Source organism: Poeciliopsis prolifica, unplaced genomic scaffold (assembly GCF_027474105.1).
Source record: "Poeciliopsis prolifica strain line A6 unplaced genomic scaffold, Auburn_PproV2 SCAFFOLD003, whole genome shotgun sequence".
In the NCBI taxonomy this organism is placed as follows: Eukaryota; Metazoa; Chordata; class Actinopteri; order Cyprinodontiformes; family Poeciliidae; genus Poeciliopsis; species Poeciliopsis prolifica.
The window spans coordinates 3,648,493-3,670,706 of record NW_026562378.1 but is presented as its reverse complement, the minus strand read 5'-3'; the positions used below and the strand labels follow the sequence as shown (position 1 = coordinate 3,670,706).

Below are 22,214 nucleotides of genomic sequence, written 5' to 3'. Positions count from 1 at the left end.
TAGTTTGATGACCTGAACCATTGAAAGGAGTAGTACTGTGTGAAATCAACTTTTTTGAGTCTTACATAACGTTATGATGATATTCCTTCATCATACCTGGAGAGTTGCCTTGACTCTTTTATGCGTGTTGAGAAATCCTATAATCTCTGACGGCAAAACGCTTGGGTGGCCCTAGCTCCGCCCTCAAGACGCAGCTCCTCCTCTGCAGTTTCCACGCTTCTGAGCTTCGGCCTCACAGAGCAGCCCTCCCCCACTCAGCTCCTTCAGACTAGTCATCAGCAATTAGCTGATGGAACAGTGCATGCTGAAGAGACACTTCTCGGTGAAGCACTGGAAAAATCATCGTTAAGGGGTAAATAGAGGAGCCATGTTGTGATGACTTCTTTAAGGGTGGAGTTTCAGAAACAGCAGGCGTTTTTTTTTTTTAAATAGAGGCCCGATTACAAGGTGCTAAATAACAACTTGATTATGCTACAAAACGGCCCTATGTGTCTCAAAAACACACAAGAAATTTGTGGGAAGGTAAAATACTTTTCACAGCAGATTGTTTCTTTTCCCTTTGGAATCAATAAAGGATTTCTGAACCAGTCCCGACATTGTCTGTACTGCCTGTTTTGCAGGGGGCCTCTGCATTGCTCAGTCCATAAGGATCCCCAGAGAGCCCAGACGAGGCGAGTTCGACAAAATCATCAAGAGGCTGATGGAGACATCTAACGCTCGCGGGGTCATCATCTTTGCCAACGAGGATGACATCAAGTGAGTCGAGCTGCCGCAAAATCTGCCGGAGACTCCGTTATTTCTTTGTGTGTTTGTTGTGTTTCAGACGGGTGTTGCAGGCTGCGAAAAAGGCCAACCTGACGGGCCACTTCCTGTTTGTCGGGTCCGACAGCTGGGGGGCCAAGAGCTCCCCCATCGAAGATCAGGAAGAGGTGGCAGAGGGAGCGGTCACCATCCTGCCGAAAAGAGCCTCGATTGACGGTACGCGAGGTTTATCCATCTGGAACAGTTGGATGCACATCCAAAGAGATATTACAGTTTACAGTGATCGATGAGCCAACTAATGATGCAATCAAATAGCTTATGACTGACTGATGGGTCCGATCCGATCTCGCCGTCCTACTTAAATCAAGGAAACCAGAATCACATTCAAACTTGCTTGTATAAAACTATGACTTTATTCCCCCCCGTCTGATTTTCACTGTAAGCCCCCATGAGCTTGACCTCAGTGCCACATGCTTCTCGATCCAGGGTTCGACCAGTACTTCACCTCGAGGTCGCTCGAAAACAACAGAAGAAACATCTGGTTTGCCGAGTTCTGGGAGGACGACTTCAAGTGCAAACTGACTCGACCCGGCATCAAATACGACCCCGACAGAAGGAAATGCACAGGTGCGTTTGGAGCCGTGGCGAAGGCGGTGGCCGTACACGTCTGAAACGTAACCTCGGCTCTCTCTCTCTCTCTGTGTGTGTGTGTGTGTGTGTGTGTGTGTGTGTGTGTGTGTGTGTGTGTGTGTGTGTGTGTGTGTGTGTGTGTGTGACGTGTTTCCCGCTAGGCGAAGAAAGAATCAGCCGGGACTCTCAGTACGAACAGGAGGGCAAGGTGCAGTTTGTCATCGACGCCGTGTACGCCATGGCCCACGCACTGCACAGCATGCACATGGACCTCTGTCCCGGCTCCATGGGCGTCTGCGAGAAGATGGACCCCGTGGAGGGGCGGATGCTCCTCCAGTACATTCACTCTGTCAACTTTAACGGTGAGTCCTCAGCTGCCGGCCCGATTTCTCCGCCTTTTCCTGTGTTGCGTTCAGAAAAGAGGACAAACTGGAAGAAAATTAAGATTTAGAGCGGGCAAAAAAAGGAAAAACCTGATTCAAAGGGGAGAGTGGCAGCAGGGAAGGCCAGATTTAATGGGAAAGCTTTGAGATGCTTTCTGCTCCAAACTGCAGAGCACAACACGTCGCTCTCAAAGAGCGTCCCCTCCCCTCCGGGGGGCCTGCCTCCTCGGCCTTTTGTGCGCACCACACTCCCCTCTTTTCATCCCTCCCTCCTCTTTCATAGAAAAGGAGTCACGGTGTGGAAAAATGAAAAAAGAAGAAAAAAAAACAGAAAAGAAAAAAAGTGTTCTATGAAAGCATCCTATTTACTGCTTTCCTCCTTCCCGGGCGACCTTGTCTTGTATGGAAGTCTTTCTGATTGAGAGCGCCTGCAGGGACCCGAGAGGAGCATTCAATCACGTTAGGGCAAGAGAGCAGAGAGCACTGAAAGACTGTACGCTTGGAGCTACTGAAAAGCGTCCTGCACTTAGCTTTCAAAATGACTCCGGCAGACTAAAGTAAGCAATACTGTCTTACTGTCTTCAACAGAGTGTGGGCATTTCCTCTCTCTCTCTGTGTGTTCCTGATGTCTCTGTCACGCGTCTTGTGTGGGTTCAGCTTCTTAAAAAGTCTCCCTCCAAAACCACAGGCAGCGCAGGTACGGCGGTGATGTTCAATGAGAACGGAGACGCTCCGGGTCGCTACGACATCTTCCAGTACCAAATGTCCAACGTCAGCAACCCTGGATACAGGGTCATCGGGCAGTGGACAAACCACCTGCGGCTTAACGTAAATATCTGCCCGATTCAGACCTTTTGTGCCAACTAATGGAAAATGACTAAAAAAAACAACAACAAAAAGGATCTGGTTTTGACAAAGAGAATCTGTTGGTAGAGAAGATAAAAATAATAGTGACAAAATAAAATAAGAAAAAGAATACTTTTTCTGTTTGTGTTTTTTCACAGGTGTTAAAAAGATGATTGTTGGCTCTGTAAAACCTGCATATTGCTTCAAAATAGCACCTACTTGCAATATTTATTGTTTTATGGCTAACTTGGCTGATATCCAGGTGAATTCGCCATGTCCCACCTGTGCTTACAATATGAAGTTCCCAACTTCACAAGTTGGAGAAAACAATTAGATGTGAGTCTGAGTGAGAGGGACGTCAGTCCACAATGGAAGACGTCATGTAAGATTTGGATTATGCAAGTTCAACCTTCCCAATATTTTCCAGTGGGAGAAATCAGCTGGTGTGACTAAAGTCCAACAAACCTGAAGTACCTGCATAACCGAATCTGACGGGTTGCCTCAAAAAACTTGTTGACATTTGGAGTAATGAGCTGCTTTTATTAGCTTTTAATGGAGTATAGATATGAAAACAAAATTATTCAAGACTGGTGTGTGTTTGAAAATCTGCCGCAGCTCGAGGAGATGCAGTGGTCAGGAGGCGACCGCAAGATCCCAGAGTCCGTGTGCAGTTTCCCCTGTGAGCCTGGTGAGAGGAAGAAGATGGTGAAGGGCGTTCCCTGCTGCTGGCACTGCGAGCTCTGTGACGGCTACCAGTTCCTGCTGGACGAGTTCTCCTGTGACATGTGTCCTTTCGACATGCGGCCCCTGAGGAACCGCACAGGCTGTCGGCCCACGCCCATAATCAAGTTGGAGTGGAGCTCTCCCTGGGCCATCATCCCCGTCTTCCTGGCCATCCTGGGAATCCTGGCCACCACCGGAGTCATCGCCACCTTCGTCCGCTTCAACGACACGCCCATCGTTCGCGCATCCGGCAGAGAGCTGAGCTACGTCTTGCTGACGGGCATCTTCCTCATCTACCTCATCACCTTCTTCATGATTGCAGAGCCCAGTGCGGGTGTGTGCACCATACGCAGGCTGCTGCTGGGTCTCGGGATGTGCATCACCTACTCCGCCATGCTCACCAAGACCAATCGGATCTACCGGATCTTTGAACAGGGCAAGAAATCGGTCACGCCTCCCAAGTTCATCAGCCCCACTTCTCAGCTGATTATCACCTTCATCCTCATTTCGGTTCAGGTAAACCAGTAAATGGTTTTGTGGCATACATCATCGGTTCGGTGCCTACAGCAGTCTAATGCTTCTCTCTCTCTGTAGTTACTGGGGGTGTTCATTTGGTTTGGCGTGGTTCCCCCTCACACTACCATTGACTACGACGAGCTAAAGCCTCCGAATCCGGAGTTTGCGCGTGGGATCCTGAAGTGCGACATGTCCGATCTGTCCCTCATACTCTGCCTGAGCTACAGCATTGTGCTCATGATCACCTGCACGGTGTACGCTATCAAGAGCAGAGGAGTCCCAGAGACCTTCAACGAGGCGAAGCCCATCGGCTTCACCATGTACACCACCTGCATCATCTGGCTGGCCTTCGTCCCCATCTTTTTTGGAACAGCACAGTCTACAGAGAAGGTAGAACCCTGCTTTCTGCTCCCCGACATTGAGGAAAGCAGCGATTACTTAGCTGGCATATTCTTTTTAATGAGGAACATTTTTTAAGTTTGAAGTTTCTTCGATTTAAAAGTGTCACAGTGTAAATTTTTGCTGTGACTAAAGTGGTAGAAATAAGATATTGAAACAAATGATGGGTCATTTGAAACTAGGCCAGGACGACTAATAAACATCACCTCTAGTCTTATTGAGGACTTGGAGTACTTTACACAGTGGATTGTACTTTTACTATCCTGTATTCAGACTTTTCAGACTGTACCGTCGGTGCATGTTCTTAGCATTCACAAACACAATGAACACAGGAGGGTTCAGCTCCTCACATCTTTCCAATGGATACAGTAGGAATCCTCCACTATTGCCTCTTAACTGCAGATATGTCAAAACACAAAAGACCTGGGCTGACGCAGCCTTATTAAGTAGAGCAGTCTCTGAATCTCTGAAGTTTTGCAACTTGTGCGCCACCTGTACTGAACAATTCAGATTGTGTTCCGTCAATGAAGCTACACCTGCACTGGCATTTCAATGAACCCTGCATGAGGCCCATTTTCAGAGAATATCTCGCCAACGTACGTGTCTAAAACACCAGGCCACTTGCTCGGCTCGTGTGCGCTTAACGCAAACTTTTGAAAGCGCAACTGAGTCAAGGGCTCAGCACACGGGGCGATCAACGCAGCACGCAGCGAGAACGTGCATAGAGTGAGCATGTGGAAGAAGATTCTCTGACCAGAGGAGACGCGAACGTAACTTTCTGTGCTACCTCCAAAAGAATATGCGGTGGAAATCTAACATGTCGCACCTTCGTACACCACAGTGAAACACGGTGTCAGAAGCAGCATGCTGTGGGCATGGGGCAGGGCAGCTGACGTTGAACAGAAGATGGATGGAGACTAAGAGTTGTGAACACGTGTGCAAAGCACTGTTGGTCTAAAAAAAAGACGGATGGATGCTCTGTTGACTCCCTTTTAAGACAACTCTCCCTCCTTCACCCCTATGAAGGCATTAAATTGGTGCAGTGGCTGAAAATATTGCAACACGCAAAGGCGAGCACACTCACAGTTGGAAAGTGAAAGAAAAGAAACCCTCAAATCCTCAAAGTGAAATCTTGGTTTGCTGCCTGTCAAATCGTATTTGCTTTCCGCTGCCCTCGCAGAACATCCTGCCACCACTGTACTGAGGGTTTAAATTAGCTTTGGGGTTATTTTCTGCCGCAGCAAAATACGGGACCGACGGAGGAATATTGGAGAAAAAAAATACGGATAGGCTTTGACTAATCGAGAGATGCATTATGATTCAGTCAAGCTGAAACAATTAAAGCCTCTGGGTGCTTTTAAAGTCTTTTCACCTCTTCAAACTGGAAGTGAAGTGAATGGAGACAGGAAGGGAAGACAACAGGAGGACAGACGGGACGATCCGGAGACCGATGTGACCCTCTCGTTCAATTAATCATCGGTTTGGGAAAAGCGACTAAATATAGACCGTCGGCGTGGTGAAAGTGACATCTGTTATCAAGCCGTCACGTGCGGCGAGGGCCTCCTCCGCCATGTTTCCTGTTCGCCCGAAACATGGCGGCGGCAAAAGTTATCCGTTTCTGAGCACGTGTCCCTGCCCGACCCGGGGCCAAACACACGCACACACACACACACACACACACACACACACACACACACACACACACACACACACACACACACACACACACACACGCAATCTCCACTGTACCACAAAATCACTGAAAAAGATTCCTCCGAGAAGAAATAAATAATAATACAAAAACGGGAAACATGCGAAACACGGCAGAGGTCGGCGGAATGATGGCTGGTGACTTATTTATGGCAGACCTATGTCTTATTCATGGCACACACACTTCATGTTTTTTTTGGTTTTTTTTGCCTGGACAGAGTTTTAAAAATATATATAATTTTACATATTCTTGGTAGTTTTTTGCGACAGAGCCACGCTGAGAAAATAAAACTAAATAAATGAAATTATGAGAATAAAGCCAACCTTATGAGAACAGTATTACGAAAACAAAGTCGTAATATTAATTCCGACTTTATTCTTAAAATATTGACTTTTCTCCTGTTACAACGTTATTCTCACGTTATTTAGACTTTATTCTCGTAGCACAACTTTCTTCTTGTTTTATCTTAGTATGGCCGCAGTACTCCGTCGTGCATTTTGACTGTTTTTGCCATATGTTTTCTGCAGAAGTAAAGTAAACGGCAAAGAGGGAAATGCCGTGAAAACCCCAGAAACGGGACATCTTCTCCAGACTACATTTACAGACATAAATCATTCATCAGGGAACAGTGGCCGCTGTGGCTTAAGATGAAAAATAAAGAACCCCTGCTTGTGTTTCTCACCTCCGGCGTGTTTCTCTGTCTCCAGATGTTCATCCAGACCACCACCCTGACTGTTTCCATGAGCCTGAGCGCCACCGTGTCCCTGGGCATGCTCTACATCCCCAAGGTCTACGTCATCATCTTCCACCCGGAGCAGAACGTCCAGAAGAGGAAGCGCAGCTTCAAAGCCGTAGTCCAGGCGGCCACCGTGTCCACGCGCCTGTCCCAGAAGGTCAACGACAAGCAGAACGGAGAGTCCAAGATGGAGCCGGACAGGTCGCAGTGACCCGACGTGGTCAGGGGGTCGGCATTCAGAGCCAGAAGCATCTGAGCGCCTGTTTCTGTCCTCTAGTCGTGAAACCAAACGACCAGCAAATGTGGAGGTTTATAAAACTTTATTTAACCTGGAATGAAGAATGGAAACCAAGGAAAAACTAACACTCACACACATCGGGACTGTAACAATACTGAGCCATCTTGAATCAAATGGAAAAACAACTGTTTGTTATCCACCTGCAGAATTCTGGCGTAATTCTGCGTGGATGTTTCACCACTCTTCTTCTTAGGAATGGCCAACGCATTTAAATCGCATTCATTCCACAAAGCCCGATGTCGGCCAGCTTCATGCATTCCAAAAAGCTATTTTAATTCGGAGTGCACCGATACATTTTGCAGATAGGACGATATTTGCGAGAGTAGCCGATCTTATGCATCCCTTTTCTCTGCTGGTTTAACCGACAGATGTTCTACCAGGTCACATCTGCACGTCGCCAACGATGCGACTTTGTTGCTTTATTCACCAACTTTCCGGACAAAAAAAAAAGCCCAAAACAAAACCAGATCGGCCCAAAAATTCACATCTAATTTATATTTCAAATAACATTTTTAAAAAGATGCTGTTTGGGTTAAAGAATGATTCAAATGCGTGTCTGAAAGCCTTTCACGGGTGGAGCCATGCTGGTGGACATAAACGTCTCAGCAGGACTGTCCTTATACCTCAGCTCGATGGAGATGCGTCAGAAATTGAAACGCTCCTTCAGAAATGCTGCTTAGGAAAAAGAAAAGCATTTTCCTTTGTCCTACAGGAAGATTTACATTGTTAGTGGAAGCCGTCGGGACCGAGCGGCTCCTGAAGCACCGCATGGTTTACGTGTTTCTGAATGTCTCACATATTGTTCATGAGGGACGAGCGTCTCTTCTCACACTGGAGGGAGGCAGATTTATCACTATGTCTGTATCGCTGCTGGTCTCAATAGCCAGTGGCTTATGTCATGCAATATTTATTTCTTTTTTAAGTAATGTAATAATGAGACAACCTAATTTGTTTTTAAGTGGAAACTTCATTTAGGGGCACATACAGGACGTGGGTGACTGTGAGGAGGATGTCTGTTCCCCACCTGGTACTTTCACATCAGCATTAAGGAAAACAATGTTTGGTATTTCCCCATATTGTCTGTGAAAATATGAAGCGTTCTGTGAAAAGGTCAGGCTGCATGGCGGCTCCACGCAGCCGCTCGGCCTTCGTCGGAATGGAAAATACGTCCGAGGAAATGTCGGGAATGATTAAAATGACACCGAGTCAATACGAGCTCATGTTCGCCGAATAGACCTTTTTTAGTTTCCTTCGTAAACTTCATTCATCTCAGGATTTTCTTTTTTTTTTTTTTACAACAAAGTAACGAGTTAAGGAGCACGACTTGAACTTTTTCTCTTTCTTGTTTCACCGAACTTAAGAAAATGTTTTTACCCTTTAGTGGTGCTTCTTTGTTTGAAGGATGGACTGTAGGTTTGTGGTCTTTTTTATTTTTATTTTTTTTGGAGGAGTAACATTTTTTAAGATTGAAGTGTGAAAAGGTAACAGAATTCAAACATGTTTCAGATCAGAGTTGTTTTGTTTTTTTACCTAATCTTGTCCTCAACATTTAAAATTATTGCCTTTCTTTTGATGTTTAGAGCTAGAAATAAAATGGTGTTAGCTTGTACTGCTAACGGCAGCGCCGGTTGGCAAATCCTGCTGGTTTTTGAACCTTGACCTGAAACATGGCTTACTGGCAACTAACTGAATCCTATCAGAACTGAGCAGCTACCTTCACTAAACGCATGTTTATGTCACAAAGAAAATTTGTTTGCAGGTTGTTCTTTGATTAGAAATTGTTTAATTTGGATTTTGGCCTACAGCTATAAAAATTCAAATTTCAGTTTCTTAAGTAAAAAGGAGCACGTTTATTAGATCAATAGACACATAATGTCAAAGGAATAAATAAAATAGTTTGTGATGCCCTCTGCTGGAGAGCACTGCTCAGTGCAAATATTAGGGGAACAAAAACAGACCAAAATAATAATAAAAAGTTTATTTTTGAGCTGGCTGACACTAAGCGAGAGATTAAAAAACAAAACATAATTAATCCAAATGTACATTTTTATGAAAAAAAGCTGTGAAAATCAGCTGAAAACGGGAAAATAAACTCAGACAATCATGCTTCTAGTCAGAAGTGCTTCAGGCCAGACTGTGAACAAATTTATATAAACACACAACAAAAAAAGAGACTATATCAGGCATGTTGATGTTAAAAAATAAAGGCAGCATTTGTTGTTTTCTGAGGTGCGTTCTTCTGATTTTCAATAAAGTAGTAATTACAAAGTTCTGCTGCCGTCTTGTCCCGACCCGTCTCCTGGTCCCCCTGCTGGGCCACAGCAGCACCAATGATTTGTTTCAGCCCCAAACGTCCCGACTTCATTCCAGGAAGCTGTCCAGAGTCAGACATGTTGGAATCTTAGAGGGAGGCCGAGTCACTTTTTTCCTTTTGGCTTTCAGCAGAGGCCGGATCTCGGATAAAGGAGACTGGATCAAAGAGCTCAGTCAAGGAACGATGACAACTCGGTAAATTTACAGCAAAGCACCTTAAGTGCTTTTTAAGAGCTAGAATTGAGAACAAATTTGAATTCATCGTGGATTTTCTCATATATACCCACACACAACCACTAATATTTGGTGAAATGTTCTTCAGCAAGATGCAGAGAAACTCTAATATTGGCAATAGCAACTGAAACTTGCTTACAAGCTTGCTAAAGCTGCTAACAAACCAACTACTTTAACGCTGTGGTATGTAATTTTTATAAAAGAAGATTAAATATTTGAAAATGTCATGTGACAGTATGTAATGAGACAAAACTTGTGGTAAAAGTTTAATTTTGTTAAAAAAAGATTACCTCCTCTTTCAATAAAGGAATAAACGGACAAAGTCTGTAACATTCATGAAGACCATTTTGAACTTTTCTCTGCCACAGAAGTGAAGACAGAAAAAAGGATACAGGTTGGATGAATTTAGTCCGTCCTCCTAATCCATCATAGCCAGTTTGGACCTAATGAAAAGAAAAAACAAAAACTAAATCAAACAGATGGCACTCTGAGAAGCAGAGATTTCTGCATTGACTATGTTGTACATACGACTCCAGCCTTCTTCTGAGGGTCCAACATGCTTCCGAAAGTCTTCTTTCTGAAGAGGAGGGAGTTCCTCAGAAAAGGATCGAGCGTTGAATCTTCATTCTGAGCCAACGGCAGAAAATCACAGCGTTACGCTCAACGAGTGATAGTGCAACATGTCTTGCAGAGAGACTGATTCGAGCCTCACCTTGCTCAGGGAGGAAAGTTTCTCGCTGTGTTTCGAAGAAGACGTTCTAGAAACAAAACAAGTTTTCCGTCTGAGCCTTAAATCAACCGACTCGTCATCTGAACCGTCGACTCAAAGAGCTTACCCCAGCCGCATCTTCTTCGAGGGAACCTGGGACGGTCTCTTTGACGTGTCGTCAGGCGTGGCGATGTCATAGGTCATGTTGAGGTCGATGTCGTCTCCGCGCGCGGGCTGGTGGTGGTGGGGGGGCTTCAGTTCCAGAGGCGCCGGGCTGCGGAAAAAAGCCCCAGGTGAATGAGCGACAGAGTTTCCTGGGAAATCCCATCGACACCAGAGGAGGCTCCGAGGGAACGAACCTTTCGAAGACGAGCCTGCTGAGGGCTTCGTTGGTGCGGGTCGGCGTGCTCAGAGTCTTCTGGAGAAACTCCACTTTCTTCTTGAGACTCTGGGGACAGAACCCGAGCAGGAATCGGCACAAGCCTCTCGGGTAGCGCAAGTGTACGAGTTCTGTTGATCTGCTCTTACCGAGATCTCCTTGTCGGCGCCGGCCAGGTCTTTCTGCAGAGACTTCAACTCCTCTTTGAGCAGAAGTGCCTCCCGGGAAGCCTTCTCCAGCTAAAAAAAAAACAAAACAAAAAACAGTTGACAATCAAGAAGTTGTTTTTTGGGACGTTTGACTTAAAGCTCCAGATGTGACGCTACCTTGCTGTTTGAGGAGAGAACTTCTCGCTTCAGCTTCTCGCACATGTCGTTTGAAGACTTGAGGCTTCCTTTGAGGTCATCATATTCTCTGAGTGCAGGGAAGTAGATGAAAATGTTTTGAGGAAACAGAATTAAGAAAAATGATTCATTCTGATAGGAATTTTTTTCCTTCTGTCGAATTAAAACGAACCTGTTGCCCTTCTAGTATTTTGTTACAAGTACCGCCGACTACAGTGTCTGAACTCGATGGATCACGAATCACTGCAAACTCTCCAGACAGCCCGCCGCTGAACAATTCTTCAAATCAGCAGAAAAGTGTGTCAGCTTTTACTAATTTCAACTTGCTTTGGATTTAGCTTGCAGGTAAATCCAAAGTTTTACGAGGTAGAGCGCCATGATGAGAGGACTTTCCTTCCCCACCACTCTCATTGAGAATCGTTCAAAGATTGGGGGTAGAGCTGGGTGCAGGAGAACTATTTATGAAACTGAGAGCAAAACCAAAACCAAAAGATTGGCACAGAATCAACCAAAAGTAAGGTCAAAGTTCAAAGTCAACCTTTATTTGTACAGCACATTTACAACAGCCTCAGCTGACCAAAGTGCTTCACAACAAAAACACATAAAACAGGTAGATAAATGATGGAATAGAAAATAAAATTAGGTTTAGTGAAAATATTAAGACAAATATAAAATTGGCAGAGATACCAAAAGCTAATAGTGTGAATGAAAATCAAGGTCATAGCTCCAGTTAGTTCTATAGGGGTCGGCTATGAGGCAGCTAACTGCAGATGTCACTTAGCGGACCTTTAATTTTGGATGATTCTGTGACCAGCAAACCACCCAAAAATTACAACAATATGTGCCGGTTTATTGGTGCTAGTGACTTTTAAGACAAATAGTTTAAAAAAATAAATAAAATGTAAAAGCCGGTTTTGGACAAAATCAGCAGCTCAGGCTTTTTAAAAATTGGTGATCGGCCAAAAAAACCTCTAATGGACAGTTTGCACACTGGCCAATATATCTGGATGTTGACAAATCTGCCAGCTAGAAATAATTACTTACTGTTCGTAAGCAGATCTTGTTACGTTAACAGAATGTGTGACATGGATGACCCCCGCAACAACAACAACAACAACAAAATCCATCAAGCGAAGGAAAAGATCCAGCCTAACCAGCTGGTTCTTACTTCTTCAGAGAGATGCAGTAAATAGAGAGCTGCTCCACTGCTGCCTGGCTCACACCCATATCTGTGATCATGGACTCCACTTCGCCTCGCTGACCCTGCAGCAGCATGTCCAGGCTGGGGAAGACAACAGCTGGATCATCAGTTCACAAGAAGTCAGTAAATAAAAGTCAAAACGATTTAATCAGAATTGTTCTGTAAACTTGGCTGAAGTGAACATTTAAATCCCTCATTTTACCCTTCCAAGGTTTTCATTTTGCCCCTCAGTCTGCGGATTTCCTCCTTCGCTGCGTGAATTTCGTTCTGCTGCGTCTCCAAATACACCATCTGCTTCTGTTGACACATCCAAACGTTACCAGGCAGACCAACTTCGGTCTCACGATGAAGCATTAACGGCGTCAGCCTTGAAACAAAAAGCCGTACTTTGAGAGCGACGCAGACCATCTCCTTTTCCATGACCTCTTTCCGCACGGCATCCAGGTCTCTCCTCTGCTTGTTCACCGTGTCCTTCAAGCCGTCCATCGCCTTCTGTTTCTCCCGCCAGTCTCGATCTGAAAAAGCAAACAAACAAAAACGATTAGTCGATCAGCTGGCCACAGCAACCTTCAAATTAAAGGGGAAATTAAGTGCGCATGTGGAGCACCTTTAGAACTCAGCAGTGCCTTCATTCGATCAACCTCATTCTGTGAAAAACACGAAGACAACACGCTTAAGTGAAATGTAAAAACACATGCTAGACAGCAGAATCCGTCAATTTTACCTTGATCTGATGTATCCAAAATTTTCCATTCATTTTAAAAAATCTTTCTTGGACTGTTTGTTTACCTGCAGGCTCTCTGGGTCCACAGACCCTTCCTCCCCCTCTCCTCCAATGTCAAAGAACAGCTTGTTGATGATGTGTCTGGTGCTGACCTACAGAAGAAGAAGGAGGGAAAAAAGTTATGTATCAATATGCACGAGTACATGGTTCGGATCAGGCTCTGTTTTCTTTGTTATGTTTAGCTGCAGCACCTGTTTTCTGCACTGAGGACAGGTTTTGGTTGGAGCGGTCTGAAACCACTGAAGAAGACTGGAAGAAATGAGAAAAATATACTTTACACACACAAGAAAATGTGCTGACATTTTTGGAGAACGTTGACGGATTTGGACAGTTGAATTCGTCTCACCATTCGTAGTGAAAAGTGTGTCCGCAGTGAATGGCAGCCACGTCTCTGGCGTGATCAAAGAAGTCGGAGCAGATCGTACAATAGGCTCTAATGGGCATTTTTATTTTAAAAACCGGAAAAAGGGGAGGGGGCTCGACCGGTTCGTGTTGTATAACAGAAACAACAAACGGTTCACGTCACGGCTTTACTGTGTTACTATCTCACCAGCTGTCAGCGTGTTTAACAGGATATGTTTTGAACTGAATGTTGTCTCGCGAGACAGTGATAGCTACAGCAGCAACGGAGCTAACGCCTACGTTACCGGTGTTCATACTTACTAAATAGAGACGCCAAGTTACAGCACAGTCCTTCGGAACAATCTCAAGTATCCCTAAACATACCCGTAAAGCTTTATTTGAACCTAGCTAGCGCCACATTGTGACTCAAACCACAGATAGCTAACAGTCGCGCAGTATTTCCTCCGTCTGTGCGTTTCCCCGCTAGGCGTTCAAACGTTAAGCCCCGCCCCCACATGGTGCGTTCACGGTGCTTTTCGTGCGTCAGTTTTGTCGCAGTCAGTGTGTCCAGTAGTAGATTTTGTGGGACTTTTTGCGATACTTTTATTGTAGCAGACGCTAAAACAATAAATAAAAAATACGTTCAAGTTGTATAGAATCACACGAAAAGCCCTCATTAAAACACAGTATGTAACTGCAATAAAGTACATTACTCCCAACAAAAAATTCTCAAAGAAAATAAAAAATAGTCTAATAATCTTGGACTCCGTTGGTTCCTCCACAAACAGCTTCACCTTTGGATGCTCTAAAAGGTCTTCATCCGGTCCACCAGTAATGTGTAAGAGTGGATGGTTTGCTTCCGTTGTAGCTCCAGATGGCCTTCTGGAGGCCGCAGTCTTATTTGCCAGGTCATCTGGAAGGTTGGGCACAAACGTTCCCAAAGACATGATGATGACGCCGTGCTCTCCAGAACTCTGCACAAACTCCTCGAGATCTGCGCCAGACAGTCTACAAAAAAAAAATTATAATTAAAATTAAAAAAATCACATATAATTATATTTTTTCATTTTAATTTTAAGAATAACCTGGGGAATGTTTTAATATATATTTGTTTAAAGTGTAATTATTTTTGTATTTGAAGTATTTTTTTAACTTCATTCAGTCAATGACTCAATAATTATGTTTTTTTCTTTACTACTTTGACTCAAAAACATAAAATAGCTTAGATAATAAATTAAACGTAAACAATCAAGCATATTTACATTTACATTATGTGACTTCGTTCTCACAGCTTTCAAGTGCCTCTCTTTTTCTGGACTCGGGACTTCATATCCCACAATTCCCACTTCCGCTAACTAGCATGTTGGCAGGTAGCAGAAGTCCGTTGGTTTCGTGCAGCTAGCCGCTGCAGCAGTTACACGAGTGGAGGAGACGTGGACTGAAACGCGAAAGCCGTCGAAATGAGAGGTAGAAACCTGACAGTAGTCCGTGTTGTAACGGGAAGTGATAGTGTTGCTGTAGGAGCTCGGAATAGACCTCCGGTAGAGCTGACGTCTGTTGGAGTTAGCAGTTAAGAGTAGCCTCTGAAGTTCTCCTTTAGGTAATGCTTCCAGTTAAATAAAGGATGTGAGAGAACAATATACCCCCTCAACACTATTGTTTTGGTTCCGTAGTTTAGTTTCACTTCATTTTTTGTACTAGTTTGTAGCTTTTAGTCACTGCAGAAATAAAGAAGGGTATAACCCGGTGCATCTTTACACGACGCAGTCACGAAGCGGCTCGACCTTTGAACCCAGCTTTCAGCCTGTGTCGGTCCTGCTGTCCAGGTGTGTGTGCCCGCCGGAAGTAGCAGGGATGGACGGAGAAACTGGCAAGACGACCGTGGCCTGGGAGAACGGTCTGCTGGCTCCTGTGGACCGGCTGCGCTCCGACAGGGCGGAGAGCCCCACACCGGGTCTGGTGGAGGGCACGGAACCAGGTGAGCTGAGCTGAGGAAGCAAACCGACCTGAAACTATTTCTGGGGTGATTTAGTTTGCTTTTGTTTCAGGATTCACGTGAAACTGTTATATGTGAACGTCAACATATCTATATGGATGTTTTTTACTGCCTTTGTAGCAACTTTTCAGATTTTTTTGGTTTCAGTTTGGTTTGGATTTGGATTTGGTCCCCAACACTTTAGTAGAACCATCGATTGCTACAGGTCTTTCGGGATTATGCCACCCCCCCACTTTGCCAGTCTAGGGGCTCATTTATCAGGACGTAATACAGATTTAGGTGCAAACGTTACACATCTGATAGATGAATGTACTGGCCACTGTCTGCTCAGAGTTGATTTAAAATCCATAACCTTATTTATTCACGGTTTCAGTGGGATTGTCCACAGAATTTGTGACCTAGAAGAAAGACAGACAATGAAAGCAAAGACAGAATAAATAACAACTACTGTTGACCTGAAAGACATATTATACTTCAAACTTGAAAAATGCAAAATGTATTTGTAGTTGAACCTAGTGATATTTTTTGATGGGGTCATGCTGAAGGTGGTTTGGGTGTGAAGTGGCATGATTGTGCACATTCTAGGGTTGTGTAAAATAATGCAGAACAGCTCTTCCTGTCATGAACGACAGAAGTACATGCAGAGATGAGTTGAACTTGGACGTTTATAGCAAGTCATTGTGTTTTCATAAGAGCATTCTTGTATTCCGCAAGTGGAGGCAACACTCCAATGGAATTGCCTTGCCTTGCTAATGCTAACGCAGAACAAGCTGCGGCCTTTTTATATATAATATATATATTTATATTTAAAAAGGAACTAAACTATTTGTTTTATATTCATATTTTAATGTAATTCTAATACTGTAAAAAAAAAAAAGGTTAAATGACAAATCTGTGAAATGTAAATTTTTCTGTGTCAGTTTATTCATCAGAGACATCGATAGAAATTTCTGAAGTTCAAAACATGAAAAATTCTGGAACCTCGGAAATTTCAACTTTTTTTGTTTTGTTTTGTTTTTCTCAATAACCCCTGAGATAAATCTTAATTTCATGTTTCTTTTTCTAGCAAATGTTGACTTTTAAAACTTTTTCACTCTTTTTTTTTTTCAAAAAAACATTTTTTGATGATTTTTTTGGGTGGAAATGTAATATTTTTTTTCTATTTACAATGGTCATAATACTCAGTTGTAAGAAAAAGCTCTTCTATCCCCCAGAAATACAGAACCACTTTTAGTAGATTTGTGGTTTTGGCGCCCCCAACTGGTCCACGTCAGAACTCCTCAATATGTTCATCATCTAATTCATCTAATGTGGTATAACAAAAAATGCAAGCCTGACATATCATCACTTCTCTCCACAAGGAGAAATATTAATATTTTCTCAGATCGGTGTTGTTTCTGTTTCTTTTTTGAGGAACATGAAGACCTATCATAATCCTATCATGATTGTGGATCTCAATGGATAACATCCACAATCTGAGTTCTTAGATTAGGGACTAAGAGGATGTTTTGAGAAATGCACCATTCGTTAACCACTTTGATTTAAGATCTTATTGTGGTATTTAAGTAGAAATGGCCTCTTAATGCCTTCCATTAAGAGCCATTTGTTTTAATAAATCAGCACTCTGCAGGCGCTGGTCAGCAGAGTGCTATTTTCTATCACACACAGTCCTACGAAGACCTGACCGGCGAGGCTGAGGAAGAAGCCCAGAGGGCGCCAGGGTCAGACGGTTCAGCAGAACATGATGAAGAGGAGTTCAGTGCCTTGGTTGAGGACAAAAGCGCCAAGGAGCGTCTCAACAGCGACGCCTCGTCCGAGAGCAGAACCAAAGAGGAGGACGTGTCCAGCGAGGCGTGGAGGAGCCACAAAAAGCACGTGTTTGTGCTGAGTGAGGCCGGAAAGCCGATCTACACCCGCTACGGCACAGAGGAGGCCCTTTCCAGCACCATGGGGGTGATGATGGCACTGGTGTCTTTTGTAGAGGCGGAGAAGAACATCATCCGCTCCATCCAAGCAGGTCAGAGAACACTTTCGGTATTAACTCAGCATATCAGGTTTTGTCCCTGATATGCTGAGTTTGATACTTTAGTAAAGTCAGTAAATGCTCCCTTATCTTAAATTGTGGGAAAATAACATAGGTATTCACTTTTAAATGAAGGTTTTCACAACTTCTACAAAAAACTTGTAACATGCATGCAAATGAGTTCTTATTCGTTTTTGGTGCTCGAATGTCAACTTCAGTCATATTCAATAATTAATATGTGTTCTTAGGAGGCTTGTTTGTGTGACTAAAACATACAGTTTCATTAAGATCCAGTTTATGTATCAAAAATGTTTTGTTTTTTTATTGTTCAAATTAGAGACGCACCAATCCACTTTTTTCACTCCTGATGACGATACAGGTATCTGAGGTTCATTATTGGCCGATACTGATCTGATACAGAAAAACAGTGCTAGATTGACTTAAAACATTTTTTTTAAATGCGCTGAATTACAAATTTACCTTATAACCCTCCATCAGTACAGCATACTTAACTACACTAGTAGTTTCACAAGCTTGGTCAGACATGTACAAGTAACACAACTTTAGTTTGCTCAGTCAATGCAACTAGGAGCAGAAAAGCCAATGTAAAATAAATAATATCAAAATTGAAGCTGACAGAAACAGAAAGTGCAACTAGGAATTCTATATATAAGTATAAAATAAATAATAAAGCATGCCTGAGAGCACAAAGCATAGAATTAGACTGTGTAGATCTGCCCTTATGGATCAGGCACATTGCCACTAATATTTAGTCTAGAACAGTTTTGGAAATGATACAGATATTAATATCGGATCGGCACGTCTAATCTGAGAACTGATCAGGTCAGACGACATACTGTGATCCCCGTTTTAAAGGATGAAAAACAGTTTTAATGATTGACCAGCAACAGGTAGAAGTCAAGAGGATTTATTCAGCATGTTTCAGCACAAAACATCATACAGTTTTGATACAAGCAATGAACCTGACCTTTAATCAAAAGCCCTAACCAAAAATCATCATTAATAAACTTTAAATGCGTTGGTCAGTGTTCCATTTACTAGGACTCAAAAGCAGCTCTAAACAGGTGGGTTTTTAGCCTTGATTAAAACAAAGTTGGTGTTTTGGCAGTTTTGCAGTTTTCTGGAAGCTTGTTCCAGATTTGCGTCGGATAGAACCTGAGTGTCATCAGGGACGATTGATTGATGATTGATAACTGGTTCAGCAAAGCAGCCAATCGACCTGACCCTCTGTATCTCGGTTCCCAGATGGCTGTAAGGTGGTTTTCCTCACCAAGAGTCCTTTGGTCCTGGTGGGCGTGACCAAGAGCAGTCAGTCAGAGAAGGAACTGCTCCGGGAGCTTCAGTACATCTACTACCAGATCGTCAGCCTGCTCACCCTGACCCAGCTCAACCACATCTTCCAGCACAAGCAGAACTACGACCTGCGCCGCCTGCTGGCCGGCTCCGAGTACCTCACCGACAATCTGCTGCACCGGCTGGAGCGCGACCCGGGCCTGCTGCTCAGCGCCGTCACCTGCCTGCCCCTGGCTAGCTCCGCCAGGGACGTGGTGTCGTCCAGCCTGCAGGCGGCCAAGGCCAAGAACCTGGTGTTCTCCATTCTGCTGGCCGGCGACCGCCTGGTCACCCTGGTCCGCAAGAAGGACCAGTTTCTGCACCACATAGACTTGCACCTGGTCTTCAACCTCGTCGGCTCGTCTTCATCGTTCCGGGAGGGCGAGGGCTGGACGCCCATCTGCCTGCCTAAGTTCAACACGGCTGGCTTCTTCCACGCCCACATCTCCTACCTGGAGCCCGGCTCCGAGCTCTGCCTCATCCTGGTCTCCACCGACAGGGAGGACTTCTTCAACATGTTGGACTGCAAGCAGCGCTTCATGGAGAGGCTGAGCAAGCGCAGCGCCTACCAGGCCATGAAGGAGGCGCTCAAGTGCCAAAGCTACTCTGTGGTGCAGGTCGGAATCCCAGAACTGCGGCACTTCCTGTACAAGTCGAAGAGCTCTGGCTTGTACACCAGGTGAGAGGTCAACGTCTGGCGGAAACTAAGGATGCACCGATCAACTTTTTTTTTCTTTTTTTTTGTTTCTGATACCAATATCTTGAGGTTTAGTATCAGCAAACACCAACCTGACCCTGAAGAGCTATCAATGCACCGAGATGAAAATTTTGGTCGAATATTGCTGTTATGGCTGATAACCGATATTTACTCATATTACACATAATTTAGTGCTATTTCAACACCTTTGTAGTATTTAAGATTCGATCAGTGCGTCTCTAGTGAAAATGCTCATTTTTATCCTGTAACTGAGAAGTTGGATGTTTTTCAAGTACTTTTATGGGGGTTTTTTTCTGTCCAGTCCAGAGATACCTGAGGTGTACCAGTCTGATGAGGAGCAGGAGAGGCTGATGGGACTCTACCAGAACCTTCACAGCTGTTTACACCACCCAACCAGACCGCTGCGCTCCTTCTACCGCTGCAGTGAAGCTGAGAACCTGCTGGCCATGGTGGGTGTAAAAATGTCAAAATGTAAAAATATCACAGCAGAATCTCCATTTTTGCTTTTATGAAGGAATTCTGCACTGCTTGAAGTGAAGCGCCGATAAGTATTTTTTGGCTTAATGAAGCAGTCATGATCAACATAGTTTGGCTTTTTTGACAAAAAAACGTACAAAAAACTCTGTTAATGTCAAACTGAAAGCTCAAAATGTCTACAAAATATATGTTTAAATAAAATTGTCCTTTTAAGTAAAATAAACAATTGCATAATTCTTCACCTCCCTCAAGTCAGAGTCTGGATGCTGCAGTTGATGCCACTTACTTAATTCACTGTGAGAGTTTCAGCAGTTAAAGCCTTTTCTTTTCCTACATCCCCCAGAATGCTGTGTGGTTATGGATTGGAGTTCAGTGAATATTCAATATTTAATATTCTTTCAGACATTTTTTATTGCTTTCAATCACATGTCTATCGTGATATGGATTACTGTTTATTTACTGTTCAGCCCTTCTATGGACAACCAAAAATGGCTTCTAAGCAATACTTCCCAGCTGCAATATTACAGATCTTAGTATGGTGATGACAACTGTGGTGCTGCATATTGTGCAGCTCTGCATACAGTTGTTGCTACTTTAAATGGACAGCATTTAGCTAATAGCTGCAGATTTTGTTCAAGTTAAATACGAATGTTGCTGTAAAACAGTAATAGATGCTTTGTAAAGTACGGTTCTACTTCTTGGAGAAATATAAGTTCATCAGTTGGTAGTTTTATTATTGAAAATGGAAATGACATTTTAGAATGAAACCAACATCAAAAGAATTTCCAAAACTCACAAACAACCACGTATTAAAAATAAATAAATAAAAAACAAATCAAAATTAAAGGCTAAAGATCAGAATTTTGCGAAACAAAAAATCAATTCACTTCTTGGATGAAGTATTAAACTGCTTCCCTTAACTTTTTATGTGGGAGTGCACTCTGAGAGTATTCTGTTACTGCCACCTACTGGTGGGATTGTTTACCTTACAGACTTTGTCTCTGGAGTTTGACGCTTTCGTTTGGTTTTAGTTGGCGTGATGAATCCTGCAGCCTTCAATCCCACAGCAGGAGCGTTTATAAAGTATGATATCCTCAGTGTTTTAGTTGTGTAATGAGTCCAAGCTGTTTCTGTTCTTTCAAATCTGGGAAGATTAACCATCTTGTTTCCTAAAGAATGTACATTTTTGAAAAAAAAAAAGTCTATAGTAGTGGAGCTTAAGTGAATGTTACATCCCGCTGCTCTTTCATGCCACCCTTCCTGCATTTTTGTTGTTTTTTTCTGGCCTGCAGGTGACGAGCGGCTTCGAGCTCTACCTCTGCTTCAGTCCGCTGGCGACTAAGGCCCTGGCGTATTCTGCCGTAAACAAGCTCCTAAAGTGGATCCGGAGGGAGGAGGATCGTCTCTTCATCCTGAGTCCTCTCACATACTGAGCCTTCGCTGCCGAGCCGAACCGAACCTCCTGAGATCGTAGACATCTCTGTCGCCACCTACTGGCATGGAGCGAGCAGCCTCACGGGACAATAAAACCATAATCATCTCACTGTAGACAAGTTGATTGTCAGAGCTATGCATTTCAAGATTCTGGGACTCCCCCGATTTAATTTCTTTAATTGTTCTTTTACAGGCTTTGCTATAGAAGTTGAATTAAAGCAGCGTTTTACCCGGGGAGATTTTAAATAGTTTTATTTTGAATGAGGAGAGGCCACTGCAGCTTTTTGCCTCGCTTGAGATAGAAATTATTCGTTGTGAACGTTCTTAATAGTAAAGACTCATTTCACTGTAACAGAGCAGTCATGCTTCTAAAAACACAACAGCTTTTTAAAAGCTGTAATGTCATTTCTAAGGAACTAAAAGTAAGCAACAAAAACTGGCTTTGCGAACGTGGCGCTGACAAGCTGCAGCAGCACCTTTTACTGTCTTTGAAGATCCATTGGCAAAGCCTGTCGGCCACATTCCTGTTGAGCCCCGTCAATTCCAGGAAACGTTGCCGTTTTCCCGTCTATGCACTCCTGTCTTCTAAAGAAACACTCCATGTGAGAGACTGGAAGCTGTTCACTGTGTTTTCAAGCTCCTCGTTGTTTGCCTCGATGTAAACCTTTCCTGTTCCAGTGTTCAAACACTAACGTGCCGTTTCATTCCTCTCACCTGAGAATTCACCCTTTAACACGTGTGCCACACCACGAGTCCTCCGTGTTTCACTACATCTTGGTTTTTTTGTTTGTTTTTGTTGCCACTAAACACGCCTTAACTAACTAGATTTGTGCAAGAGCTGATAATTTATTGAAGCCGCATTCTCAGAACAATTGTATGTTAATAAATAAGAGACCAATCCAA

At 43.7% G+C, this 22,214-nt stretch overlaps 4 protein-coding genes across 7 annotated transcripts in view; 2 read left to right on the top strand and 2 right to left on the bottom strand.

Annotated features, from left to right (window-relative positions):
* Window positions 1-9,003, top strand: part of grm6b (glutamate receptor, metabotropic 6b) — a 17,981-nt gene extending 8,978 nt beyond the window's left edge. The window contains exons 4-11 of the mRNA XM_055024922.1: window positions 621-756; window positions 824-978; window positions 1,249-1,389; window positions 1,554-1,754; window positions 2,464-2,603; window positions 3,237-3,860; window positions 3,939-4,250; window positions 6,678-9,003. Coding sequence (XP_054880897.1) covers window positions 621-756; window positions 824-978; window positions 1,249-1,389; window positions 1,554-1,754; window positions 2,464-2,603; window positions 3,237-3,860; window positions 3,939-4,250; window positions 6,678-6,917 — 1,949 coding nt within the window. The 3' untranslated portion in view covers window positions 6,918-9,003. The remainder of the gene's footprint in view (window positions 1-620; window positions 757-823; window positions 979-1,248; window positions 1,390-1,553; window positions 1,755-2,463; window positions 2,604-3,236; window positions 3,861-3,938; window positions 4,251-6,677) is intronic.
* si:dkey-245f22.3 (uncharacterized protein LOC492819 homolog) overlaps window positions 1-22,214 on the bottom strand; it is a 351,352-nt gene that overhangs the window by 70,878 nt on the left and 258,260 nt on the right. The window lies entirely within an intron of this gene.
* traip (TRAF-interacting protein) lies at window positions 8,968-14,676 on the bottom strand. 3 transcript variants are annotated; one of them, XM_055025031.1, is made up of 16 exons: window positions 14,573-14,676; window positions 13,315-14,318; window positions 13,160-13,217; window positions 12,974-13,060; window positions 12,792-12,831; window positions 12,572-12,699; window positions 12,387-12,481; window positions 12,152-12,265; window positions 10,966-11,053; window positions 10,789-10,878; window positions 10,620-10,708; window positions 10,388-10,534; window positions 10,264-10,309; window positions 10,080-10,178; window positions 9,944-9,994; window positions 8,968-9,473 (listed from the first exon to the last, which is right to left on the bottom strand). In XM_055025031.1, exons 2-16 carry the CDS (start codon window positions 13,410-13,412, stop codon window positions 9,366-9,368), a joined length of 1,338 nt encoding a protein of 445 aa, XP_054881006.1. In that variant the 5' UTR covers window positions 13,413-14,318; window positions 14,573-14,676; the 3' UTR covers window positions 8,968-9,365. The 3 variants fall into 3 exon arrangements, with proteins under 3 accessions (XP_054881006.1, XP_054881019.1, XP_054881013.1); XM_055025044.1 differs by having other exon boundaries at window positions 14,600-14,657; XM_055025038.1 differs by having other exon boundaries at window positions 14,579-14,656.
* Window positions 14,675-22,214, top strand: mon1a (MON1 secretory trafficking family member A). Of its 2 annotated transcripts, none has more exons than XM_055025011.1 (6): window positions 14,675-14,777; window positions 15,137-15,288; window positions 16,937-17,323; window positions 18,596-19,361; window positions 19,702-19,849; window positions 21,170-22,214. In XM_055025011.1, the coding sequence occupies exons 2-6, from the start codon at window positions 15,165-15,167 to the stop codon at window positions 21,308-21,310; spliced, it is 1,566 nt and encodes a 521-aa protein (XP_054880986.1). In that variant the 5' UTR covers window positions 14,675-14,777; window positions 15,137-15,164; the 3' UTR covers window positions 21,311-22,214. The 2 variants fall into 2 exon arrangements, with proteins under 2 accessions (XP_054880986.1, XP_054880993.1); XM_055025018.1 differs by having other exon boundaries at window positions 14,676-14,777; window positions 15,078-15,288.